Source organism: Alternaria viburni (genome assembly GCF_023758015.1).
Source record: "Alternaria viburni strain BMP 2772 chromosome Unknown scaffold_34, whole genome shotgun sequence".
Taxonomy (NCBI): domain Eukaryota; kingdom Fungi; phylum Ascomycota; class Dothideomycetes; order Pleosporales; family Pleosporaceae; genus Alternaria; species Alternaria viburni.
In genome coordinates, this window is record NW_026055803.1 from 234,643 (window position 1) to 258,056 (window position 23,414).

Here is a 23,414-nt window from a genome sequence, read left to right on the forward strand (position 1 = left end):
TTGCCTCGATCATACATACACGATCCCCTGTAAGCAGCAGAAAGCACGTCTCGCAAGTGCTGAGAACTGTAGTTACCCAAGTCTGGGCCGAGCGAAGCCTTCCGTAGACTGGTGCCGACAAGACATAGATCCAGCGTGAGATTGGGGTAGTTGACGGAGAATTGTGTTTACAGAATCAGTGGAAGAATGTGGCGCAGAGGAACGTGTATATGAATACAAGATTCTCACATCTTTGATCAGACGACTCCCAGGAGCGGTTTTGGAGTTTTCATCGCGTAAGCTTCAGATATTTTCTGTGGGTATATAATACTATCAGAGGGATTATACACTACCAGCATGAGTACCGAAATGGACATCCTCCGGAGTTCTTGCGGATATGTCGCGACTGATAAGAATAATCGCATGAAGATGCGCTTCTCCGCGAGAAAGGCGTGTCTAAATAAGCTCCTCCGTCCCATCATTCACCTACAAAAGGTCACGCCCTCTTCCTCTACGTAAAGCCAGTCGACGCAGCCCCTTCCTTCGCACACCTCCCCGTCCACTCCTTCGCATGCTTCTCAAACTTCCCCCTCTCATTCGCATACTCATTCGCAATCTTCACCTCGACCGCGCTCTCCAACTCCGGATGATCCAACAGCGTCCTTAAACTCATCAGCACCTTCTCCATCGTATTATTGTGATGCCAATCTTCTCCCAAGATCTTCCAACTCACAACACCGGTCCTACCATCAACGTTGGGATGGTAGATCTTGGTCGTGAAGTTGACTTTAGGTGGTGCCTCTGGGTATTCGTCGGTGAATTGGATGTGGAAGGCGAAGGTGCCGCCTTCGTAGGGGGAGTTATCGAGACCGTGGAGGGTGCCTGTCCATTCGAAGATGTCGCCGTGTCTTAGTTCGACGTGGTAGCCGTCCGCGGGGGTTTTGCGCAGGCCGTGGTACTCTTTTTCGAGGCGTTTTTTAGTTGGCGTCATGTTGTGGGGTAATGTTACTCGAACGCTTTTTGATGATAGAGATTGGATCAACAGGCAACAAAACCAATGCCAATGTTATCGTGCGGTTGAAGAAGGAAGATGTTGAGGATGGTCGCTTGGGTTGGCATACGTCATAGCGCGACTGCTGAGGTGCGCGTTGGTCCGACGCGACTTCCTGGTTCTTTTTATTGACGCGCCTCACACATTGCACTATTGGAACGCATATTCGTGAGGCTAGACTGTATCGAATCTCATCGCAGTGCTGGAAGTCATGTCTCCACATAGCGGTATGTGCGAACGCCTGCGCTTAGCAGACGGTCATACGGCTTCTCTACTTCAGTTGTTCTGCATAGCCTCATCAATCGTCTGGACATGTTTTCCTACAAATCGTTTCCAGTCCTTCTGCGCACCATGCGCTTAAAGTCCTGCCATCTCGAACATGCATACCCTCATTCTCACCAATCCCGTTGTCGCGTCGTGATCTCGCCAAACTCCACTCTTGCATCGAACCCGAGGGCTCCACCATTCGCTTGTCGCATGACTTTTCTTCTCGCTATGACTAGCGACGTACAACTCGATCCATTCCTCTCCTCCTCGCGCCATCCTACCCTTCCGCCTGGGTAACAGGTCTGCCTTAAAGTTTGCGGCACTGGCGCTATCTCCGTAGCGTGCCGCGCATCCGAAGAGACTCTGCACCCTACGTCTCCATCCGGTCGAGAAACTTCGCAGCCTTGCTTGCAAACTCCATAAGACCTATGGCATCGGTTCCCGGACGGTACCTCGCCGTCAATCGAATGTACGCATTTTCATGGGAAACCTCGGCTTTCCCACTTCGCACGTCCATTAGCAGGCGGCGAAAAGCATCGTCTTCGATTTGCTTCGTTAGCCTCATCAGCTCCTGAGTATCAAGCGGTAGGTAATCGGTCCAGAACGGCGCTATGCCCGTTCTTTGGTAGACTTCAATAAGCGCATGCTGAAGGTCTTCGTCGTACTTGAGGCGAGATACCAAGCTGTTGGCCTCCACGAGCTTGTCGTAGAACTCAACGAGAGTACCGCCGCGAAGTTCATTGGCGAGCTTGATATTGTATGGCTTGGCCGACGTGGGCTCTTTGAGGAGGGCCAAATCAGCCTCCATAAGCATATCGCTATACGCCACGAGCGAACCAGGTGTCATCGAGAAGGAAACTCGTGTAGGAGCGCTCGGGAAGGAGAAGTCGCTGTTACTTGTCGCCGGCTGGTTCACGCCCTGATCCAAACCAGTCACTGGTGCCTGACCGCCATAATCCGCGCTCGCAGACCTCGACGCGGATCGATAGCGGTATCCAGCCCGGCCACGAGGAACGGTGACGAAAGCTCCTATCTGCTGAGGAGACTGCGACCGAGTGACTCGTCTACTCTGCCTCAGAATATCACGCACGGACCGCTGATATCTATGGATCAGCGCGGAGAAGTTGCTGCTATATATGAAGCTGCTCCACATCATCTGCCGACCAGTTGAGTACTCATTGAGTATAAGAGATGGGACCGAGGCCAATTGCCTCCTTATGAGCCTTCGATCTATGGCTCGAAGAATGTCGAATTCTGCATAGCGCGCCATGCTGATCAGCTGGCTCTCGGGGAGGCGGGTCCGGGATGACGATTGAGCTGGGTTCCTCGACTTGAGAGCGTAGTATAAGCCGACCAGAGTCTTAAAGCGAAAATCTTCACTGATGCAGAGAAGACGTGTTGATTGTTGACGAAGCGGCCGAAGTGCCCTCAACTCCTCATCCGACAGTGCGTCTTCTTCAGCTTGAGCAGCGGCCTGGGCGGAGACCGTCTCTTCGTTAAGCGTAGGCGCGCTTGGTTCCGCTGGTCTTGCTGACGGTGTAGATGCGTTTGGAGGAGAGTTTTCGTTAGTTGCCTGGGCTGCTGGCTCGGCGAAAGTTGCAGCATACGCAGACTGGTAGGAAGACTTGGACCTGTTAGAACGAAGCGAAAGGATTGGGATCACGAACTTACCGGTACGTCTTGCTCTTCGGACACGGAGGCTACAGGCGCCGCACGCACATCTTCCACATCTCTTTGAGGTGTGACAAACTAGATCTAATTAGCAAGAAGTCTTACAAGCTGTAGCGATTGGAGTGATCTTCGTTGGTCTGCGTCTCAGATGGAACGTTTGTTGCAGAATCTTCACTGACTTTGAGACCACACGTAGGGACCGTTGGAGCTGCGCGATCTGGTACAGCGCGTGGCGCAGCAGTTCCAGCTTGCAGTATTTGGATGAGCAGGGACTTCATCACTTGTTGCTCGGCCTTGAGCTGATCGATGCTCGTTTTGACCTCGTCAAGATCAGCCTTGGTAGCGAGTCCTCCAGTTTCATGGGAGACCGTGTCGCCGACCCTCCGTAGAGGCACAGAAGCAGTCGTAGTTGAGCAGTCGGGTGAAGAAGACATTGTGAAGCTCTTTGATGTCTTCTGGTGGTGCGAGTAGGTGATCGTGTGATCGGAGTGAAAGATCGTGCCGAGCGCGCTCCGCTGGTAAAGACTTTGAGAAGAAGGTTGAAAGCTACAGAAGTCTGATTACAAGACTTGAGCTCCTCGGTGGGTATTAAGGTCTTCCATCGGGCGGCTGGCCTGCGTTTATATACTCCTAGGGAGCCGCTGAGCCCACCATGTGATGACTCCCTTCGCTTGGTGAATGACCGTGGCGCTGCTCATTGTCGTGGTCCGTGGAGACGCAGCCATGACATCTGTTGCAGATGAAGTGAATGCTGTATAGGCGGAGGGTCTTGTACGTTCTGGTGTGTATTGGAGGCGTAGACCTGCGTAAGGTCATACGGTTTGCGAAAGGGGAACTTAGGAAAAGTCACAGTTGTCTACTAGTGTTAGTAGTAGAGTGTTTAATGTAGTATGTAGAATACTATCTAGCAAGCGCTTAAAATAATAAACAAGCTAATACTAATAAAGACTCCTCTACGCGGGATAAGGCACATACTAATAGTTATAGCGCTAGGCAACTATAAGGAGGTACGCGTTAATAATAATAGAATACTGTAAAATTAGGAAGAAAGATACATTACATTATATACCCACGGTTGATTTGCGGGTTCATCAGTGGCCTTTACTTAACCTTTTCTGCCTTACTGGCACACCACAGAGCTGATAGCTTTCATTCGGATACATTACCACGTTGTCACAATGGTGGAGCGGAACGCGCCGATGACTACCACTGCGCAGCGGCAACATAGTGACTGAACAATGCATTCATCTGTAGTCATTCCACAGCAACAAGGTACCACCGTTCATAAGGCGAAGAAACCCCATTCCAGTAATCACCCCACCAATTCACCCCTTCTCTTCTTCACCAAGGAAGCAAAACAAATACAAGGTTTTGCCTTCACACCCAAACTTACAGAGCCTCCACACCCCATCAAATCCGCTCACCATGGACCAAACCCGCGCAGAGACAATCACCGACTTCTTCCAAACCCTCATGGACCTCAACGTCAAGATCCCCAAGCTAGCTCGTGGCATGGAAGTAAAGCTACTAGCTGCATGTATGGATGCAGGTGTAGCTCCTTTTTGGGATGACTTCACTGAACTTTCCCTACCGCAACTCCTCACTCTGGCTAGGAAAATGGAGCACGAGGCGGCGGATATGGTCAACGCTAGAATGCAGGGCAATAATTGGGATAATGAGGATATGAGGGAGCAGAAAATGGAGTACCTCAAGGCTGTAGCAAAGGTTGGGCCTAATGCGACACCGAAGGGGTTGGAGAATTTTGCGGAAAGGGCGAAGATGGTGGTGGAGATGGGGAAGATGGAGAGGGATATTGAGAAGGGTATGTCGGGATTGAAGGTGTGAGGGGACGGGATAGTGATGGTGTAGGGAGGGGACGAGGTGCTGAGCTGCCGCTTTTGCGATGTAGTTGCGTAATACGAGATCGACGGGTTTTCCACCGTAATTGCAACATTGCTAAACATCCCCTCAAGATTTCAACTGACGATACTCCATGACCGTCTCACGAAAGCAGTCGGTATTCTGTATCAACTGTAAAAAGTGGTTGGCAGCCTGAACATATCGAGTCTCTTGCTCCTGATACGTCAAAGGCGTGTCGATGTACTTTTGCTCAAGGTCGCTCCGCATGCGAGCTTCCAGTCTGGACACGAGATCGGCTACCTCGGCTGGCTGGAGAAGGAGCTGGTCAAGGTTGTGTGTGGCGCTCGGGCTGGAGTTCATGGCGTTGACAGCATCTGTAAGGGCGGAGATGAATGAGCCCTTGATGTCTTGGACTGGTGAAGGAGGGTGAGAGTGATACTCTGCATCAGCAGTACTAGCAGCACCGCTATCGCCACGCAACCCGAAGGCGTCGACGAAATGGCCCTTCGCCGACGAGATGAAGTTCCTCAGACGCCGATGGTAGCCCTTCACTTTGTTTACGAAAGAGTTCAGTTTGCCGCAATCACGGAGCTCAGACTCAGACTGGCTATCGTACGCTCTTTCTATTGCCGCATCATCTCGCTTGAAGATTGAGCCCTGCATTGCGGAGTCGATGCGGTGAAGGGCTGCGAGTTCGTCTTGATGCACCATGTCCATCATTTCTGAAGGCTGTAAGCGCTCTTTCTGCGCTGACCGTGCTTTGGCGTTCATGCGCTTCGCTTTGCGTAGCATACGGCAGAGAAAGTGTCGACGCTTTTCGACTGATAAGCCTTGAAGCGAAGGCGGGGCTTTCAGAGGGTTGAGAGCGTCGAACTCTTCCTGGTTGAGCGTCGGATCGGCCCAGCTATCGTGAGCGGATACGTCGGCCATCTCGACGTCTCTGGAGTACAAGACCTCTTTCACTCTTGCTAGGAAGTTGCTTGTATCGCTCAAAGCTATGAGCTCCATTTGTACACCGTCTTTGTACTTCTCATCAAGCCACGTGTCTGACGGCGGAGTAGAACGAGATGATACTTCCATGTGTATGTCATGGAGGACCTTGGCATCCAGACTATGCATCAGCTCGTAAAGCCCATTCTGATCGAGGAGCATGCCCTGAAAAGGGCTCAATTTGCAGTGCATTCTGTCCACTTCGTCATGGAAGAACTCCAGCCCTTTTTGGCGGAGCTCGTAAGAGATTCCGTCGAGGTAGCCGTGATCCCCTTGCCTTGGCGCTAACTTCGTGTGTGCCGGTGAAGTCGACTCCTGGGATGCATTAACAGGCTGGAATGTGAATACAGCGCCAAGAAAAGGCGAGGTTCCGGATCCTGGAGCAGGATTGGTGTGTACGTCCGGAGCACCATCGAAGTCATAGTCCATGTCGTCTGATTCAGCTGCAGTGGTTGCATTGCCCTCATGGCTGTCATTCCAGTTGGAGCCAGTTTTCATCGGAAGTGTGGTGGTCGGCATGTGCCCAGCGACCGAGCTCGAAGTCACATTCCGCTTGGCAGCGAGGATAGGTGCAGGCACAGGCACCCCCGAGCAATCACTGACCTTGGAGACGAAACGGCCGATCAGAGCGAAGAAAGCCTGCTTGTCTGATATATGTTCAAGCTCGAACTTGATAGCAGCGGTTAACTCCTTGTACCGATCGTCGGTGATCGCGATGTCCGTGGCGGTGATGTGGTAGTCAATGGCTTTGCTTAGTATGCCCTCAAGCGAATCCAAAGCCTCCTTGTCGTTGTGGAAAATCTTCTCCCTGCGGAAGATGCTGTTCAGGGATGAACCAATGTCTTTTACGCCCAGCTTGCGGACTCGCTTGGGCAGAGTAGAGCCGACGACGTATATGACGGTGGTGCGCTCAATGTTCTTGTCAATGGCGAGGTCGGTGAAGCCGCTGAGCGCTGCCTTGAGGTGGGTGAGATCATGGCTCGCTGGGGGTTGTGCAGGCTATGAGATGTTAATCACGAGTCTAGCGGTCAGGACACGATACCAACCATAGACGAGCCATACGATGCGCCGCTGGCGAACATGGTGGCAGAGTCCATGGCCTCTATGATGTTAGATCTTGACCCATTGAGTTAATTTTAACGCCTTACAAGACTGCGGTCGACTAGGCTGTGCTCGGAGGTGACAATAGTAGTCTGTATATGCGTGTGTGATAAGGAGTGGCAAAGCAGGACCAGTGAGGATCGATGTGTCTAGCAAGGACTGTGAAGTGCACAGCGGATGAAAGTCTGTGATGGAGGAAATCAACCGATGGAAGTGCTGACGGTTCAGGGAGCGTGGGTGCAAGAAGTGTGTCTGTGCCAGTGGTGTTGAGCTGGGTAGCAGAGGGGCGATGGTAGTTCACAGCGTCAGAGGCGGTGCGGGTTAAAGCATTGTTCGACTCGCCAAGACTGCCAGCAAATCGCGTTACGGATCAGGTGCTATTGTAGCTATTGTGGCAGGTCTTCATGGTAGTGAAAGGGCAAATCGGCCGAGCCCGGCGCAGAGTGAGCTCCAGAGCGTGGAATGCTTCTCCCAATCTTCAATTTGCTGAACCATTTCCATATGCTCATCCACAAAGTCACCAGTATGAGCACTTATCCATGGCAGTGGTACGATTGGCATGATCTTCTTGGAGTTCGAATTTCTTGGCGCTGTCTGCGCGGGATATCACAGTTACCGGTCTTGGTTTCCGCATCCTGCGTCATCCATAGTATGTACATCCGCCATGCCCAATATGGACCCCAATTGCTTGTCATATATTTCACACCCCTCCTGATGCTCATCAAGAGCTCAGTGATCCCAAGGATGCTTCCAGCCGAGAAGCGCGGGTCCGTCCTTCTTCGCGCGGTACATCAACTGCCATTGTTAGCGCTATGCCACCTTTAATCTATGCGTTCGACATACGAAGAACCACATGGAGGCGCCGAGGCCAGTAGCCATGAATCGGTATAGCGGTCGGACTGGGTGGATGTGGATGGGGTGGTTTGGGTGCGGCGCATATTTGGGCGGGCCCATGCGGGCTCGTGTGGGTTGCATGATGACTGGGAGCCTATTGGGTTCTCAGTATCGTGAGATGTCTTCGGAGGGTAGTAAGGTATCGTACCTGGTTGCTATGGGGTGCAATGGCCTGTTGACGTCTTCGTGATGGACGTGTGGTTAAGGTCGATCGGAGGCTACGCTAGCGTGCGGCGCCAAGGCTGTGCCATCAACCGTGGATCGCGTTCTTTGCTCCTTCACCAACGATGATGTCCAGGCCTATTATCATGCCCGCACAATAGCTTCTGCTTTGCAACTCCCATCCACGGCAGCGCATGCCATCGCGACCACGTAAATCTCGCTACATCACGCCACCGGGTTCGAGAAATAGCCCGACTCCCCTGCGGACATCTGCGCCGAGGACCACTAGCAGCCGGTACAAAGCGTAGCCGCGAACATTCCATCGCGAATCCAAGCCACCACCACCGCCGCCGACATGGCGAACTCGGCAGGCGCGACGCCATCGCAGACCCTGCAGCGACGATTCAAAGGATGCAGCAAGATTGGCGAATACGAAATGATGAAGAAGCTTGGAGAGGGCACTTTTGGTGAAGTCCACATGGCGCGACAAAAGGCTACCGGCAGCATCTTTGCACTGAAGAAGATCCTGATGCACAACGAAAAAGATGGCTTCCCTATTACGGCGCTACGAGAAATCAAGCTGCTCAAGATGCTATCGCACGACAACGTCCTCAAGTTGGAAGAGATGGCCGTAGAACGACCAAAGACCGAGGGCAGGAAACGCGCCATCTTGTACATGGTCACCCCATACGCAGACCACGATCTATCGGGTCTCCTCGACAACCCCGAAGTCCAGTTCAAGGAGGCGCAAATCAAATGCTACATGCTGCAGCTGTTCAAAGGCCTGCGATACCTCCACGATAACCACATCCTACATCGAGACATGAAGGCCGCCAATCTTCTCATCAACAACCGCGGACGCCTACAAATAGCAGATTTCGGTCTCGCGCGACACTACGACGAAGCGGTACCACAACGAGGCAGAGGCAACGGCGAAGCGAAGCGCGAATACACTACATTGGTTGTGACTAGATGGTATCGGCCTCCGGAGCTTCTTCTGCAGCTCAGGAAGTACACCCCGGCTATCGACATGTGGGGTGCGGGCTGTGTCTTTGGCGAGATGTTCAAGCGCAAGCCCATCCTCGCAGGACAGAGCGACATCCACCAGGCCCAGATAATTTTCGAGCTTGTCGGATCGCCAAACGACGACAGCATGCCGGGGTGGCGCGATCTCCCTGGCGCCGAACCCATACGCGCATTCCCCGTCCATACCGGTACTATCGCTCAACGGTTCCGCGAGCTCTCGCCCGTAGGACTATCGCTCATCAAAGACCTCATGAGGCTCGACTGGCGGAAACGAATCAATGCCATCGACGCCATCGATCACCCATACTTCCGAGAACAGCCACTTCCTATGCGCGAGGAAGACATCCCTACCTTTGCCGACTCACACGAGCTAGATCGACGGAACGCGCGAGGCCAGAAGCAAGCACTACCACCAGCACCACAAGGCGGAACAGTCGGCGGCGGTCCAAACGGCGAATGGACCGGCCAAGGCCCACCACCGCAATCATGGCAGAATGGCGACCGAAGATACGGCGGCCCACAAGATCGCGGTCCACCAGGCGTCGACAGAGGCCAAAGAGGAGGCTACGACCGCCGCTACGAACACCGCCCTCCACCCCCACCACCAGGTGGTGACCGCCGACCGAACTGGGGCAACGGCGCAGACAGAGGCCACAACGGTCTCCCACCACCTCCCGCCGACGGCCGTCACCCCCTCCCACCCGTCCCCCGCTACGGCCCCGATGGCGCAGACCGCAGGAGACAACCGCCAGCTACCGCCGGCGGCGACACCTACATACCCAGCTACGGCGCAGAAGGCCCCCGCCGTTCCCGCGAACCAGACGATCGACCTCGCCGCGGCTCCCGCGATTCGGGTAATTCACGAGAAGGATACACAGATGACCGCTCGGACCGGAACCGCGCGTACAGAGATCGACCCGATCGGAATGACGCGAGAGGTTTCGCGAGGGAACGAAGAGACGGACGGACACGGTCACGCAGTCCAGACCGTAGAGATCAAAGACGTGATAACAGGGATAACAGGGAAAGAGACGCGGATATCTACCGTAGACGATAGGTCTGCTACGGTTGCAATAACCGAAAAGCGCACGACGGGATCTACGCCATCGGGACATGTACTGGTACAAGGTTCCAACAGACACTCGATGAGCGGAGTAAGACGTGGCAGTTCGAGAGCTTCGCTGTCAAGATGCGTGTAAGTGAGAGGTGGGGTGTTGCGGCTGAACCTGTGGTTTATTAGGATGAAGAACGGGTGGCTGCTGAGATGGGCAGGGGCGTTTCTGGGTGATTGGTCGGCTGGTTAGGGGGTGTTTGAGCATTTTTATGGCGTTGTTGACTTCTTGGCTGAGGGTTTGAGGAGGGTTTTATTGATTCGTTATGGGTATGGATACCAAGTTCTAGTGTATGATAGGATGGACAGACAGACAGGTAGCATAGCGTGGTATAGGTAGTTTTGGGGAAGTAGTGGTAAAGAAACAGATCACATCATCTTCATTGTTGCATTGCTTATGATCATGATGTATCGCGCACATTTAAAGATATCATAAGTTCACTTGGCTCGATTGAAGCCTTCCGCGTGTGTTTCTTGGCGGGGCTGCTGGACAGGCGACAAGCGGGAAGCCGCGCCTCAACTTCACTTTGCCTCCACCACCTGCATCATCACGCACAACAGCTAACCACAGGCCGCAGCCAAACACACAGCGATGCGGTGCCGGCATTGACATCGATACTGATACTGCTTTGGCATCACAGCATACGGCAAAACTGACGGGGCGCCTGAAGATGCAGGCGCAGCGAAGGAAGCTTGGCGGACTCAGCCTCAGTGTCTCGGTGGTGCACCCCGACCGGTGAAGATGGTTGAGCCTTGTCTCTTCACTTCTCTTGTCAGGTCTAAACCTATACTTACCGTCCTGCACCTTCGAAACCTCTTACGCTGCCGCCGACATGGCCACTTCCTGATTTATCGTTGCCAGCCTCCGCTTCTCGAACCGGCGGTCACAACTCAGACGCAAACGCTCATGCTCAGCTCTTAAAAGTGATATAGCCGTCTTACAGCCTTTTCGATTCGACCGTAGTTTCTCCCAGAACATCGGATCTTTCGGTTCATTCGAGTTGCGAAACCGGCAGGATCAGGGCCAGGATCTGGGAGCATGCCTCGTTGCTACGAGTGTAGCAAGGTCGTATATTCGACATCGCGTTCATATGGCATCGTCGACCTTCGCACATGGTCCTCTGGACCTGAACTAATCAAATCTGCCGACAGCGGATGCGATATGTGCTCCTTCATCCGGAAAGATATAGAGAAGGTTTCTGCGGCAAACATTCGACGCATCAACGGCCGATCTCCGATTGTGCTCCGAGACCTCAACGGCCGTATCAAACTCGACGAGATCGGCGTGTGTTTCGAAGATCCCGGGTGTTCCGATCACCATAGTCTCTATATGTGTCAGAGCTTGAGCTATTCCTTCATCGAGGCTCGGGCATTAGAAGCTCTTCACGACCCGGTCCTGCGTGCCCGTGAGCTTTTGGATGCCTGCATGCTTTGTGACAAGGGCAATCATGATCTCTGTAAGCCATGCGAAGTGGATCTATCAGTGAAGGTAGCCTCGCTCCCACGTCGTCTGCTCGATCTGTCCCACGAAGATGTCGTTCTCACGCTTGACACGCAAGAATGGATTGCTATGAACCGCGCCACGGTGGATGAACTTGCCAAATACTGTACATTGAGCTATCGTTGGGGTCAACAGCCACCAGCTTGTATGTTGCGTACCCAACCCACTACGGACCGGATTATATTCCTTGTTGCCATGCCACAAACGTTCCAAGATGCGATCACTGTTGCACGAGGCTTAGGGATACGATTTCTCTGGATTGATGCCTTATGCATAATTCAACCTAGAGCACACGACGACTACACTGACTGGAATCTGGAAGGACCACGTATGTGGCTGGTTTACCAGAACGCAATTTGCACTATCTCAGCTACTTGCTCGGAACAACCCAGCGACGGCTTTTTGCATAAAGTTGGGATCGATTACAATCCACCCTGTGTCATTCCTGAGAAAGGGATCACATACGGTACGCTAGAGCCTCTGGTCATGTCTACGGGTATCTCGCCGTGGTACGCTTCGGTCGTCGCTTCCAATCTGAACAGACGCGGCTGGGTTGCACAAGAACGCTTACTTTCGCGGAGAATACTACATTTCACTGAAGAGGGTGTCTTTTGGGAGTGTCAAAAAATCGACGAGGACGATGATGAGATCGATGATGAAGATTACGCCATAGACGGCAAGATCGGAACAAACGTAGGACCGCACCACGCTTCCTTGATGGTCTTTGGAAATTGGCTAGCTTTCATTGAGCTCTATTCACTTTCGAAATTCACATTGCAAACAGACCGTTTGATCGCTTTGTCATCGATTGCAAGGTGTGTACCAACTGAACGGTTTGGACATGAATATTATGCTGGCATATGGGGGTCGCACCTCTTCATGTGCCTCTCCTGGAGCTCCAAGACTCCGTGTTCCGCCACAGCAAGGGAATCGTACCTCACTATTGCGCCATCCTGGAGCTGGGCATCGGTAAACGGCGGAGTTCAGTATCCTTCACGTGAACACAGCGCGCATTCGGAAGAGCTACTAGAGATGATGGACGTGCAAACTTCCTTAGCTGAACCCAGCAACCAATATGGCAACATCAAGAAGGGCGCTTTGAAGCTCCGTGCTCGGCTCTGTTCCCTTTCTCTGCCTACAGACGGTGATGAATATGATCTGGGCTTGGACAACCCATGTTTCTCCGACTTGGACGAGGCTGACGGGGGGCTGGCCTGGGATGAAGACCAAAACCCTTCCACAGCCATGGCGGTATACACTGTTATCCCGCTGGGCATATGTGTTGACGGTAACGAAGCCTTGTACGACGCTTTAGTTATCACCCTAGTACCATCAACTAGTGGTGGAGATACAGGCGATTCGTGTGAAGTATATCGGCGTATTGGACACGTCCACTGGCGGCTCTACCAGAGCTACATACATCCTGGCCATTTACGATCCAAGTTTCAGGTCTGGACCGATGCTCTCTTCTCTAATGCCAGGGAGCAGACTATTGTAATGATATGACTTCGTCCGATATACAAGCAGTGCGTGTCTCACACGTAAGGAGCGATTCCTCAAACCAAAGTACATGTTACACATCCTCTCAAGACCTCATTTTGTGCGCTAAACTACAAGCGTAGTATTTTCGATTATCCAAAGTACTAACCAATAATACGCGACGATCTGGAGTTTCTCAAGTCATGCAGCGAACCGCTCGACTCAAGAATCTTCAACAGCAGAGTCGGATAGTCCCATCCCAAGCCAGCAGCAGCCAGTGCCGTCAGGCTAGCTTGATTCTCTCTACCAGGCCTACCAGGACCGGTCATGTTCTAGTCACAGTTTAGCCATGTCATCAACAGCAACTCTCAATTGACCTACTGGTTTCATATTGACATCAAAAAGAGCGAACGGTGACGATCCATCCTCCGTGAACCGACGAGCGTCAACTCGGATAGGAGCAGTACATTGAAGCAACTTCGCCACTTCAACACACTGTCGCTGTACCTCACCATACTGTGGATCGGCCATGTGTTCGTCTTCGGAAAGACACCGAGAGTTCTGAAGCACAGCGACTGTGCCATTGTACGGTGCCACACCTGTGAGCAGTCAGTGAGCATTACATCCGCTTTCCCAAGTCCACAACGCCAACCCACCTTCAGCGTGATTAAACCGTTCCACAACCGGCATCGCCCAATACCCCTCCCGTCCCGTCGCAGGCGAAGGCGGCATAACAGTAACAGTGACTTCCTGACCCGCAAGAAAGTCTTCGACGATCACATACGCATCCTCTCCCAGTAAATCGCCGCAATGGTCGATCAGTTCGTCTTCGGAGCGACATACTCTCACTCCGTGGCTTCCTCGTCCTCTAACCGGCTTGGCGACAACAGGATAGCGAAGATCCGCCTGGAGCACTGCCGCAAGACTTTCGTGGTCGTGAACGTCGTGTGCATCCGGCAGCGTAAACCCACCACGAGTACGGAGGAGATTGTTGACGAATGCCTTGTCATCGCACAGCTCGACCAGCTTTGGGGGCTGTCCTACAACCCTCAACGTCTCATCCACACTCGTCAGACTCTCTGCCGTCTGAAGCGGATGCTCCGCGAAGAGTATAGTGTTAGCCGAAAAGTGCGTCACCCCCTTCTCCAGCGCACGCGTAACTCCGGCCTCGGAATCGCCAAAGCACCAGTCTGCATCTTTTTGCGGATCTGGAGTTGAGACGGGTGTGACGAAGGAGATTAGGCTGTGGTGTTGGTGGGTTAGTGAGTAGGCGATGTCTGCACTGGAGTCGATGTATCCTTGGTAGAATTGTCAACGTGGCCGCGAAGGGTCTTACTTGCGAGATGCGGATGCGTACCTCCGGGCTTCTTGGGTTTGCGCACCCCGTTGATTAATGGTGGTGAGAGTTCTTGGTATAGGACTGCTACGCGTGGCGCGGTGGTGGAGTACATTTGTCGACGGGTAGTGGGCACATTGAGGCGGCGACCAATATTTGACTTGGACAAGTACTTTGTCGCTTTGATCATGTTATTTGCCCAAGCCAGAAGTTCGAGGGAGTTCTTGGATAGTTGGAAGGCCGATATTGAAGTACACGGTTGCGCTCGGAAAGGTCCGACAAGCGTTCGGAAATGTTTCCGAGCATGCTATGTACCTAAGCAATGGATATGATATCACCCATACCACAATAACTGCGTTGCGCATGGGAGAACGCATTTGCACGGAGCCGAATAGCGAAAGACGTTCTAGTATCTTCTGACGTTCCGGAAGCTAATTCGGTCTTGGTACACGGTGAGATAGCCTCTTCCCCGCTAGAGATTGCAGTGCAGGCGCTGGCGATCCAGACGTTCCCGAGGTCGGGTCACCGCCGCTCTCTGTTTCCTGGGGAGTCAGCTCCTCTACAATTGAGATGCTGGTCTAAGGCAGGGATTCTATATAAGTATTCTGCAGCCTGGCAGACGCATGACGAACTGTGGACGAATGCCGAGCAGTGCGTAATGGGCCTGCGCGAACGCCCTGCATTCATGGCTTCCTTGGCAAGGAAACCTGCTCCTTCGCGCTAAAGATTGCAGTGCAGTCGTCTGCCTCCTTGTGATACACAAAAGGAGGCACACTTTTAGAAGCTCAGAGCCGCATCTACAACGACCAATGAGAGCCCCAGCGACTTGGCAAAGTCGACCCCCGTCTCAGCTTCACCGGTGGGCAAAGCATAGTTGTCCAGCCACGATAACTGCGCGTCCCTCCATACCAGTGGCTCCCGGATCCGATGTGGTATGAACTCACGTGGGTCGTAAGTACAGGCCGCGCTCGGGTAGGGTCGAACGGCTTCTTGAACCGTTCCCAGGCATGTCCTACACCAAAAGGCATCACACCTGCCACATCACGCATCTGAACCGGACTTCCGCACGACCTCGAATAGCACCAACGATTGCATGTCCATCGCGGAGCCAGAGAGCGCTCTCGATTTTAGTACGCACGTGGCTGAGAGGCCTCGTCCAGGCTAGAGATTGCAGTGCATGTCTGTATTTGCTTAAAAGTCGTTGAATTGGTACTACTACCTTTTTCCAGGTACCGTATCGATGGTAACTCCCGAATCTAACCCGCGTGGCTCGTTACATTGCACGACGAGGCTGTGGAAAAGTCACGCATTACTGGCTGTCTTTCAAGGCTTTTTTGTTCTGGCTACATCCTTCCACGGTTGGCATCCATGCCTGCTCCTCCGCGCTAAAGATTGCAGTGCAGTGAGGCAGGCCCCTGTTCTCAGCCTCACCGGTGGGCTGTAATGCATAGTCCTTCAGCCACCATTTCTGCGCGTCCTTCATACCAATGAACTCCGAAGCCGATGTGGTCTGAACTCGTGTGGCTTGCAGCGATGTGTAACAGGGCTGTGCGAAAGACGTGAATTATTGGCTACATATATTCCGCCTACGTGCTCGTCGCCGCTAGAGATTGCAGTGCAGAGTGCCCCAGCCACCGTTCCCCTAGGCCCGCATGACTTGCAGTGATGCGCAACAAGGCTGTGCAAAAGACGTGGATTATTGGCTGCTTCTTCCATGTACATACTCGCTCCTTTGCGCTAGAGATTGCAGTGCAGCTTGGCCTGAAAGAAGGCACGTGTGCTGACTAGTCACTAAGCCAATCTGAACTCAGCGTGCGTATGGCTTGTTGTGATAGCCAATTACGGTGCTTTGAAGAAGCCTCTTGATAGCCTTCGAGTTCTTGGAAAGCTGCATGGTTGGCTGCTTCCCTTACATACCTTCTCTTCCGCGCTAGAGATTGCAGTGCGAACATACATATAACATGCAGCGGGTAGCTGTGCGAACGGTCGTAGATTACTGGCTACCTTTTTCACATACTCGCAGCTCCGCGCTAGAAATTGCAGTGCAAAGAGGTCCATTGGTACTCAAAGCTGCGAGCAGCTGTCGGGATTTCCCGCCCCCACGCCGGTCCCAGCCTCATCTTCACAGCCCCTCCCACTCCGGCCGACACCGACACCCCCTCCTCCTAACATGCAACACGCCCCTCTCAGCCGCCCTTACCATCCACTCCACCCACTCAATCTCATGTTCCACAACGCCCCTCCACTCCCCCGTCTCAATCCTCTCATCCTTACTCTTCACCAACCAATCCCTCAGCCTCCGCACGCAGGCTTCCAAACTCTCCGCTACACTATCTTCCGTCGCACCAGGCTTCTGTTGCTCCAGATACATCATGCGCTCCATGCGTGTTAGCAGGGCGAGTTGAATCGATGAGGACTCCGTGTACTTCGAGAGGAGTAAAGTAGCGGAGGCGCGGAGGGCGAGCGCGTCTTCACGCGTTGCGGTCGTGCATGGGAGGTGGCGTTGTGGGCGGGCGAGGTGGAAGGAGCCTGGGGGGCGGAGAACGACGAGGTCGTCGAAGGAGGTTGTTGGGGTTGGTATTGTTGCTGTGGAGTCTCGTGATGATGGCCTTGTTGAGGACAGTGATTGTTGGGATAGGTGAGATTGTTGCCCGTGTTGTGATTGTTGTGATCCTATCGTACCGTCCCAGTTCAGATACGGATTACTATCCAGTGACCTCGTAGTATGTAGCTCAGAAGATTGATCATCAGCGTCCCCGCACTCCGTGTCGGGGTAGTCGTCCGAATCGTACATGAACGTCTCTGAGTAACTGAACCCATAGCCTTCTCTTTTCTTACCCGGTTTGATCAAGACGGGAGGTTGGTGGTAGATGGACGTTTGTGGTTGGATGGGTTGGACCGGCGATGCCTTGGTGGTAGACTGCGAACTCGAGGAGGAGAAGCTAGCACCGGGGGTCATGGTCAGCTCCGAGAAACTTTGGTTGAAGTTATTCTCGGAATGGACTTGTCGCTCGACATCATCGATGAAGGATTTGGAGAAAGAGAAGCGGAGTTGGATGTTTGATGATGGTGGTGGCTGGCTCTCTTGACTGTTCTTGCGGTCACGTGCTGGTATCGACTCTCTTTGCGATGGCATGGTAGGCGCTGGCCTATGGGATAAAGGATGGTTGTTCTGCTGCTGCGGCGATATGAGCCTGGGTGACTTTGCGCCATGTATATATAATACTTACAGGCCCTCGCCACCTAGGCGGCCGCTTGCTCTTTCCCTCGATTGCTCGACGCTCTTGCAACTTGGTTGTTTCTGTGATCACAGGAAGAGCAAGTGCATCGATGCTTCTACTTCTGCGCAGACTGACTTGTCGCTGCTTTGTTGGACCTTCTCTTCTCTGTTTGATATTAGTGTCTGATCATTCGTCGCGCAAGTTGACTTACCTTTACAGGCATGATCGGAGTATGCATGCGCGTCGCGCGTATTGGGTTGTTCAATATCAAAGGTGGTCGGACGTGTTTCGTATGGGAAACAGGGACGAAAATATCTTCGACTTTGAGGAACGCGACTAAGATAACTGTGTTGATTGTTGATGCGTCGTGTATATATCCCGGGGTACGTCTATCGGAAGGCGCGTCCGAGTCGCGTGGGTGTTGACTAGCGTGGTTAGCGCAAAACACGACTCTCGTCCTATCACCACGGTGATCTTGAGTATCCTGAGACATATTGCCCCACTTTCTTGTAGTGTATCATCACGGCTGCGATCTTTGGGTGGTGCGGATGTAGTCTTGTCGCATTACTTTTGCGCGTTCCAATGGTATCATTTCTAGCAATTCGCTCTTGTCCTCCTTCCACGACTAGTGCCGCGAACGTGCTACTTCTTTCCGGTCTCCAATAGTTCAACACCTGTCCTCACAACGCCGATCGCTGCGCCTGTTTGTATGGCCTCGTTACCACCTCCACTCAACCTGTACTCGATGTCTGCCAGACCTGCCATCCAAGTCACCATAACCTGCGGAGGCACGTCGTTGCTGACTAGCTCCTCACTGATCGCGGTCAGGATATCTGCCAGCGCGAGTCCCTTCATGATCTTCAGGTTGTTGACCGTGCGCAAGCACTCTGTCATGTCGTTCTTCGATAGTAACGTCTCGATGATGTACTTGATATCCGACGGGTGTGGTGCCGCTATGCAGTCGTAGATGGTAGTCTGCGTGATCTCGTCGCGCACGATCGTGGATGGGTCGGGTGAGGGCTTGCCGGGTGTCTGAAGCGGCGTGCTTGATGCGTGGCAGGCCTGTAGTACGTTAAGTGCCCGTCTCATGTCTCCTTTGCTGAGCGTGACGAGCGAGTCGGTCGCGTCTCGCGTGATGTTAACCTTCTCCTCCTCAATGACCTTATCGACCAAATTCCTGATGTCCTGATCCTTCAGCGGGGAGAATCGGAACCTCGTGCATCGTGATAATAACGCGGGCGAGAGCTTGTGTGTGTAGTTGGCGATGATACAGAAGCGAGTGTTCGCAGTGTACTTCTCCATGATTCGTCGCAGGGCCATCTGCGCGGTCGCAGTCATAGCATCGGCTTCGTCGAGGATAATGAGCTTGAACGTTGCCAGCGATGAGTCTCCTGCCTTGGGTGCCGCAGAGAAGATCTGCTTTGTGCTACTGAATGTCTTGATCTGCTCCCTCACAACATCAATACCTCTGTCGTCTGAGGCGTTCAGCTCCAAGACCATCTGTCGCATGTTCTTGTTTCCGTATATGCGGCGTGCGAGTGCGAGGACGGTCGAAGTCTTTCCGGTACCTGGAGGGCCGTAGAGGAGGAGATGGGGTAGTCGCTGTGAATGTTAGCGGTGATCCTTCTGAGTAGGCTTTTGGTCGCACATTCGAGTCTACAAACTTGTTGATGGTGGCTATTATGTCCTTGTGGCCTTCGACGTCATCGAGGGAATTTGGTCGGTACTTCTCTACCCTATCTGACATTCAGCAGGTGTGCAGAAGACGAAAATGGGTCAGACTCACCATGGCAGAGAGTCCTCAGCTTCAACGGGTAGATTTGCAGCGCTCCTCTTGCCCTTCTTCTGGTCTCCGCCGAAAGTGATCGAGTTGTCTACCGCGGGAGCATCCACGTCCATCTCATCTTCGTAGTCGGACATGACGATAGCTGAAATGACGATTCAGAGAGTCTCTGTATGGATTGAGGTCGAATCGAGGTACCTAGAACGTTGATTGGCGGTTTGGAGGCTGTTAGTAAGAAAATCGAGGGAGACGCGCCGCGCGCAGGGACGCGTTGATGGGGCGGCTTAGTCACCCCCCGCTGCTCAGCCCTACCAGCACACCTCACCGAGCGGAGCGGCGCCGTCACCTCCGCCGAGCTCCCAGGACACCCAAACACCACATAAGCCAGGCGACAACACCCAAGATGCCAGTAAGTTAGAGCTCTCTTTCTTTACAACGATGCCTCAGGCTAGTATCGAATATGTTGAGCGACAGCTAACACATCCAGGCCTACCACTCCGTCTTCCTCGATGAGCCCAATCAGCAATTGATTGGTACAGCTATTCCCTCCAGCTTCGTCACGGGCGAAAACGACTGACAGGCGCATCAGGCAACTTCGCTCTCCTCCCACTCCGCACACGCACCCGCGGCCCTGCCATCCAGCTGCCAGCTCTACCTGCCGATGTCACAGAGCTCACCATCGATGCCTCACACGAGTCGTACGATCCGCTAGACGAGATCCTTGCCCTCTTCCGCGCCAACACATTCTTTCGTAACTTCGAGATCAAGGGTCCCGCCGACCGTGTCCTCATCTATGGCATCCTGTACGTTAGCGAGGTACTGGGAAAGATCAAGCCGGGCATGAGTCGGAGAGAAGCCGAGAAGGTATGCTGTCGGGAAGACGGATGAAGAAGGTGGACGCTGGAAGCTGACTATGTGGCAGGCTGTCATGAACATCGCGCTGGATACCAACTTTGCGATTCCGGGCGACGCAGGCTTCCCGCTCAACCAGGCCTTCGAGGCGCCAGCGGACAGGAACGGAGCTGAGGTGCTGCGACAGTACATCATGCAGATGCGACAAGAGCTGGCGACACGGTTACTGAACAGGGTATACGCGGACGAGACAAACACACCCAGCAAGTGGTGGCTCAGCTACACCAAGAGGAAGTTCATGGGCAAGGCTTTGTAGATGAGCATGGACTTTGTTACTGCGTGGTTGAGGTTGTGTGACAGATGTCGCAATCAATGAACTAACAAGACATTCTCTGGTTTGCGACAATGGTGTAGTACTACCTTCTCATCATGTCCATGTGTCTCTTCCGTCAAAACGTTCCGATCGATTTTAACGTCCCGTGATTTCGCACAATTTCCAGGGTCTAGTCACGCGCTGACGTCATAAGCTCTTGCCCTGCACTACCTGCGTTTGGGCAGCAGGCGCGGACGCTGGCGTTCTATTTGCTTGATCGCCGAAGCCTGCACTCCCGCTGCAACATCAACGCGCAACACCCATCTTCTAATTTCTAATTCCTCATCGTGCGCGCAATCGATTCGGCGCGGTCATCTTCAGCTGCCCTTATCATCGCTCGCTACACATGCCCCGGCTGCCCTTTGGACCTAGCCACATGTCAGCTCCACCGACAGGCCAAACAACAGAGATGCAGGGTATGCCAAGACTTCCGGTGGTTTACGCCTGATGTCAAGCGCTAACATATGTCGAAGAAGAAGATGAATGGACCGATGTGTCCGACGACATTGCTGGACTTGGTTTGGACGGCCATGGCAAGCCTGACGATGAGAGCAACAAACCGCTTTCTGAGGAAGAGCTTGCGCTATTACCCAACAGTAGGTCTTTCAACTTCACGAACATCAGTCCCGTGATAGCAAGCCCCGACGCACGCCATTCAAGGTGATTAGCTGACCACGCAGTGCCCATTCTCTTCAGCAACGATCTACCGCCATGCGGTCTACTAGCGCAAGTCGCGTACGAAAACACCGTCCATCGGCTGCGCAAACTCTGGCTCGAGCGCGCCCACCAGGAATCCGCGGACATCCCCCTCCCCAGTCTCTGCCGCCTACTCCTAGATGACCTCAAAGCCGAAGAAGAAGAGCTCCCAGCCGGCAGTCAAGCCGGAACCAAAAACCGCACTCCCTGGCGACGCGAAACTGTTTTCCAGTACGAACTCCGCTGGGCCAAGTACTTTGTTCGGGAAGCCGAGACCGCGGAGAAGAGAGTCACGATGACGGAGAAGCAGCTCGACAAGCAGGATTTCATGGACAAGATGTACCCGATACCTAAGGAGTTGAAGATTTATGTCAACAACAAGAAGAATCAGAAGATGGTGTCGGATATGTGGAAAGAGTGGCATCACAAGAAGAGGGGGACTGTTGAGCAGGAGAGTGCGGGGCTGGGTGTTGGAGGGGCGAAGGATGAGGATGGTGAGCCTGCTGGGGATGATGCAGAGGATGGTGACGAGCAGGATGGGCAGAGACAGTTTGTTGATCCGACGGCTTAGGAGCTGAGTCGGCAGGAACTTCATGAATGGCTGCTGGGTTTGGGATTGTGAAATGCCTTGTAACATTATCTTGTCTTTGAGAGTATTCGGTACATTCAAGTCTTAATTCCGCGCATATAATGACCATAAGTGTGCCAATGCTGATTTCCCCATGTCATCCTCGTTTCTCCAGGGCATTACTGGACAGACAGCGATTTCCTAATCTCTCGTCACGACGTCTCGCGGCCCATGTTTCCGCTTTTTACCCAGACCACTTTGCGTTCGTCAAAGGGACTGGTGAGGGTGAGAGCAGGATGCTTATCTCCTCTTTGGGTGGTAAACTCACCTTCACCTAGGCACCAACAGCCTGCTCTCGTCCTCCCCGCTCCCTCGCCTAGGTATAAGATCAGGCTCTCCCCACAACCTCTTAACCTTTCCTCTTACTCCCCAACCACTGCCAGCATTCACTCAACCGCGTCTTTGATCAGCCTTTCTCTTGCCTTGCCTCGCGCATCTCAGTTCACTTTCCCAAAGCAACAAGCACCGGTAAGTCGAGCAATTCCGCTTGATCACACGCATGCTGACAACCTTGCAGATCCGCTACCACATCTTCATCATGGTGATCAAGTGGACCGCCGAGCTTGACTCGATCGTAAGTGCATCCTCACTGCCATCATCGGCGCATCTCTGTTGTCGCATCCGCTGACCTGAAGCACAGCTCCTCCACGGCGTCTTTGAAGAATGCAACATCTCCTTCAACAAGACCCTCTGCAACAAGATCGCTGAACGCGTCACTGCCGCTGGCTTGGGTACGTAAATTCCTACTCTTGAGTTCCTTTGCAACATTTCCAATCAACATGGCGTCTCACCAACTCCATCCCTCCACCGCATCCCCCATCTGCCACCCACCCACTAACATCGCACCCCCTAGAATGCACCGCCAAAGCCGTAGAAAACCGCCTCTACTCCTGGAAAAAGAAGAACGTCTCCGGCAACACCAACCTCAACTCCGCCACCAACACGCCCTCCAAGTCCACTGCTTCAACGCCCAAGACACCCCGTTCCAAGGCCAAGCCCGTTCCGCGTAAGAAGAAGAACGTCTCCGAAGAGGTCGACAGCGATGGTCCCCAGGGTCTTATGGACGACGACGAGGTCCTTTCCCCGACTGCGGCGCGTGGCAAGCGTGGTCGTAACGGCGGTCAGAAGGTCAAGTATGATGAGTCGAGTGAGAAGGAGGATGAGGAGGCCGAGGTCGAGGACGAGTATGTTCCGATGGCTAAGCGGGTTAAGGAGGAGCCGGTTGATGAGGAGGATGTCGTTGTTGAAGAGCTGGTTGAGGAAGAGGTCTAGGCGCTTTTTTGACAGTCGAGGTTGGTGACGCGGGTTCTGCGACGTTGCGAACTTTGTCCACTGAAGAGTGCGAGGAAGGGTACCACGATTTGCATTTTGGCGTTCGGCGATCTGGGTGCTTTGGATGTATGGACTGGCGAGTACCTTCGCGCTTGAACATC

The 23,414-nt window shown here is 53.3% G+C and overlaps 12 protein-coding genes across 12 annotated transcripts; 5 read left to right on the forward strand and 7 right to left on the reverse strand.

Annotated features, from left to right (window-relative positions):
• Positions 1-490: 490 nt before the first annotated feature.
• On the reverse strand, positions 491-970 carry J4E79_010927 (uncharacterized protein; the record flags this gene model as incomplete). The annotated part of the gene is made up of 1 exon (XM_049359758.1): positions 491-970. One exon carries the CDS (start codon positions 968-970, stop codon positions 491-493), a length of 480 nt encoding a protein of 159 aa, XP_049205857.1.
• Positions 971-1,667: 697 nt separating this feature from the next.
• J4E79_010928 (uncharacterized protein) lies at positions 1,668-3,402 on the reverse strand (the record flags this gene model as incomplete). The annotated part of the gene is made up of 3 exons (XM_049359759.1): positions 1,668-2,921; positions 2,969-3,029; positions 3,074-3,402. The coding sequence occupies 3 exons, from the start codon at positions 3,400-3,402 to the stop codon at positions 1,668-1,670; spliced, it is 1,644 nt and encodes a 547-aa protein (XP_049205858.1).
• Positions 3,403-4,393: 991 nt separating this feature from the next.
• Positions 4,394-4,813, forward strand: J4E79_010929 (uncharacterized protein; the record flags this gene model as incomplete). Its single annotated transcript, XM_049359760.1, has 1 exon — positions 4,394-4,813. One exon carries the CDS (start codon positions 4,394-4,396, stop codon positions 4,811-4,813), a length of 420 nt encoding a protein of 139 aa, XP_049205859.1.
• A 123-nt stretch (positions 4,814-4,936) lies between these two features.
• On the reverse strand, positions 4,937-6,900 carry J4E79_010930 (uncharacterized protein; the record flags this gene model as incomplete). The annotated part of the gene is made up of 2 exons (XM_049359761.1): positions 4,937-6,817; positions 6,865-6,900. 2 exons carry the CDS (start codon positions 6,898-6,900, stop codon positions 4,937-4,939), a joined length of 1,917 nt encoding a protein of 638 aa, XP_049205860.1.
• Positions 6,901-7,648: 748 nt separating this feature from the next.
• On the reverse strand, positions 7,649-7,894 carry J4E79_010931 (uncharacterized protein; the record flags this gene model as incomplete). Its single annotated transcript, XM_049359762.1, has 2 exons — positions 7,649-7,714; positions 7,763-7,894. The coding sequence occupies 2 exons, from the start codon at positions 7,892-7,894 to the stop codon at positions 7,649-7,651; spliced, it is 198 nt and encodes a 65-aa protein (XP_049205861.1).
• Positions 7,895-8,330: 436 nt separating this feature from the next.
• On the forward strand, positions 8,331-10,058 carry J4E79_010932 (uncharacterized protein; the record flags this gene model as incomplete). The annotated part of the gene is made up of 1 exon (XM_049359763.1): positions 8,331-10,058. The coding sequence occupies one exon, from the start codon at positions 8,331-8,333 to the stop codon at positions 10,056-10,058; it is 1,728 nt and encodes a 575-aa protein (XP_049205862.1).
• A 3,198-nt stretch (positions 10,059-13,256) lies between these two features.
• On the reverse strand, positions 13,257-14,618 carry J4E79_010933 (uncharacterized protein; the record flags this gene model as incomplete). The annotated part of the gene is made up of 4 exons (XM_049359764.1): positions 13,257-13,424; positions 13,600-13,691; positions 13,749-14,390; positions 14,450-14,618. The coding sequence occupies 4 exons, from the start codon at positions 14,616-14,618 to the stop codon at positions 13,257-13,259; spliced, it is 1,071 nt and encodes a 356-aa protein (XP_049205863.1).
• Positions 14,619-16,550: 1,932 nt separating this feature from the next.
• On the reverse strand, positions 16,551-17,872 carry J4E79_010934 (uncharacterized protein; the record flags this gene model as incomplete). Its single annotated transcript, XM_049359765.1, has 3 exons — positions 16,551-17,606; positions 17,659-17,814; positions 17,861-17,872. The coding sequence occupies 3 exons, from the start codon at positions 17,870-17,872 to the stop codon at positions 16,551-16,553; spliced, it is 1,224 nt and encodes a 407-aa protein (XP_049205864.1).
• A 419-nt stretch (positions 17,873-18,291) lies between these two features.
• On the reverse strand, positions 18,292-19,569 carry J4E79_010935 (uncharacterized protein; the record flags this gene model as incomplete). The annotated part of the gene is made up of 3 exons (XM_049359766.1): positions 18,292-19,251; positions 19,298-19,385; positions 19,436-19,569. 3 exons carry the CDS (start codon positions 19,567-19,569, stop codon positions 18,292-18,294), a joined length of 1,182 nt encoding a protein of 393 aa, XP_049205865.1.
• A 266-nt stretch (positions 19,570-19,835) lies between these two features.
• On the forward strand, positions 19,836-20,600 carry J4E79_010936 (uncharacterized protein; the record flags this gene model as incomplete). Its single annotated transcript, XM_049359767.1, has 4 exons — positions 19,836-19,841; positions 19,920-19,965; positions 20,022-20,296; positions 20,355-20,600. The coding sequence occupies 4 exons, from the start codon at positions 19,836-19,838 to the stop codon at positions 20,598-20,600; spliced, it is 573 nt and encodes a 190-aa protein (XP_049205866.1).
• Positions 20,601-21,033: 433 nt separating this feature from the next.
• Positions 21,034-21,924, forward strand: J4E79_010937 (uncharacterized protein; the record flags this gene model as incomplete). Its single annotated transcript, XM_049359768.1, has 3 exons — positions 21,034-21,073; positions 21,131-21,253; positions 21,338-21,924. 3 exons carry the CDS (start codon positions 21,034-21,036, stop codon positions 21,922-21,924), a joined length of 750 nt encoding a protein of 249 aa, XP_049205867.1.
• A 595-nt stretch (positions 21,925-22,519) lies between these two features.
• On the forward strand, positions 22,520-23,253 carry J4E79_010938 (uncharacterized protein; the record flags this gene model as incomplete). The annotated part of the gene is made up of 3 exons (XM_049359769.1): positions 22,520-22,555; positions 22,622-22,712; positions 22,835-23,253. 3 exons carry the CDS (start codon positions 22,520-22,522, stop codon positions 23,251-23,253), a joined length of 546 nt encoding a protein of 181 aa, XP_049205868.1.
• Between the last annotated feature and the right edge of the window lie 161 nt (positions 23,254-23,414).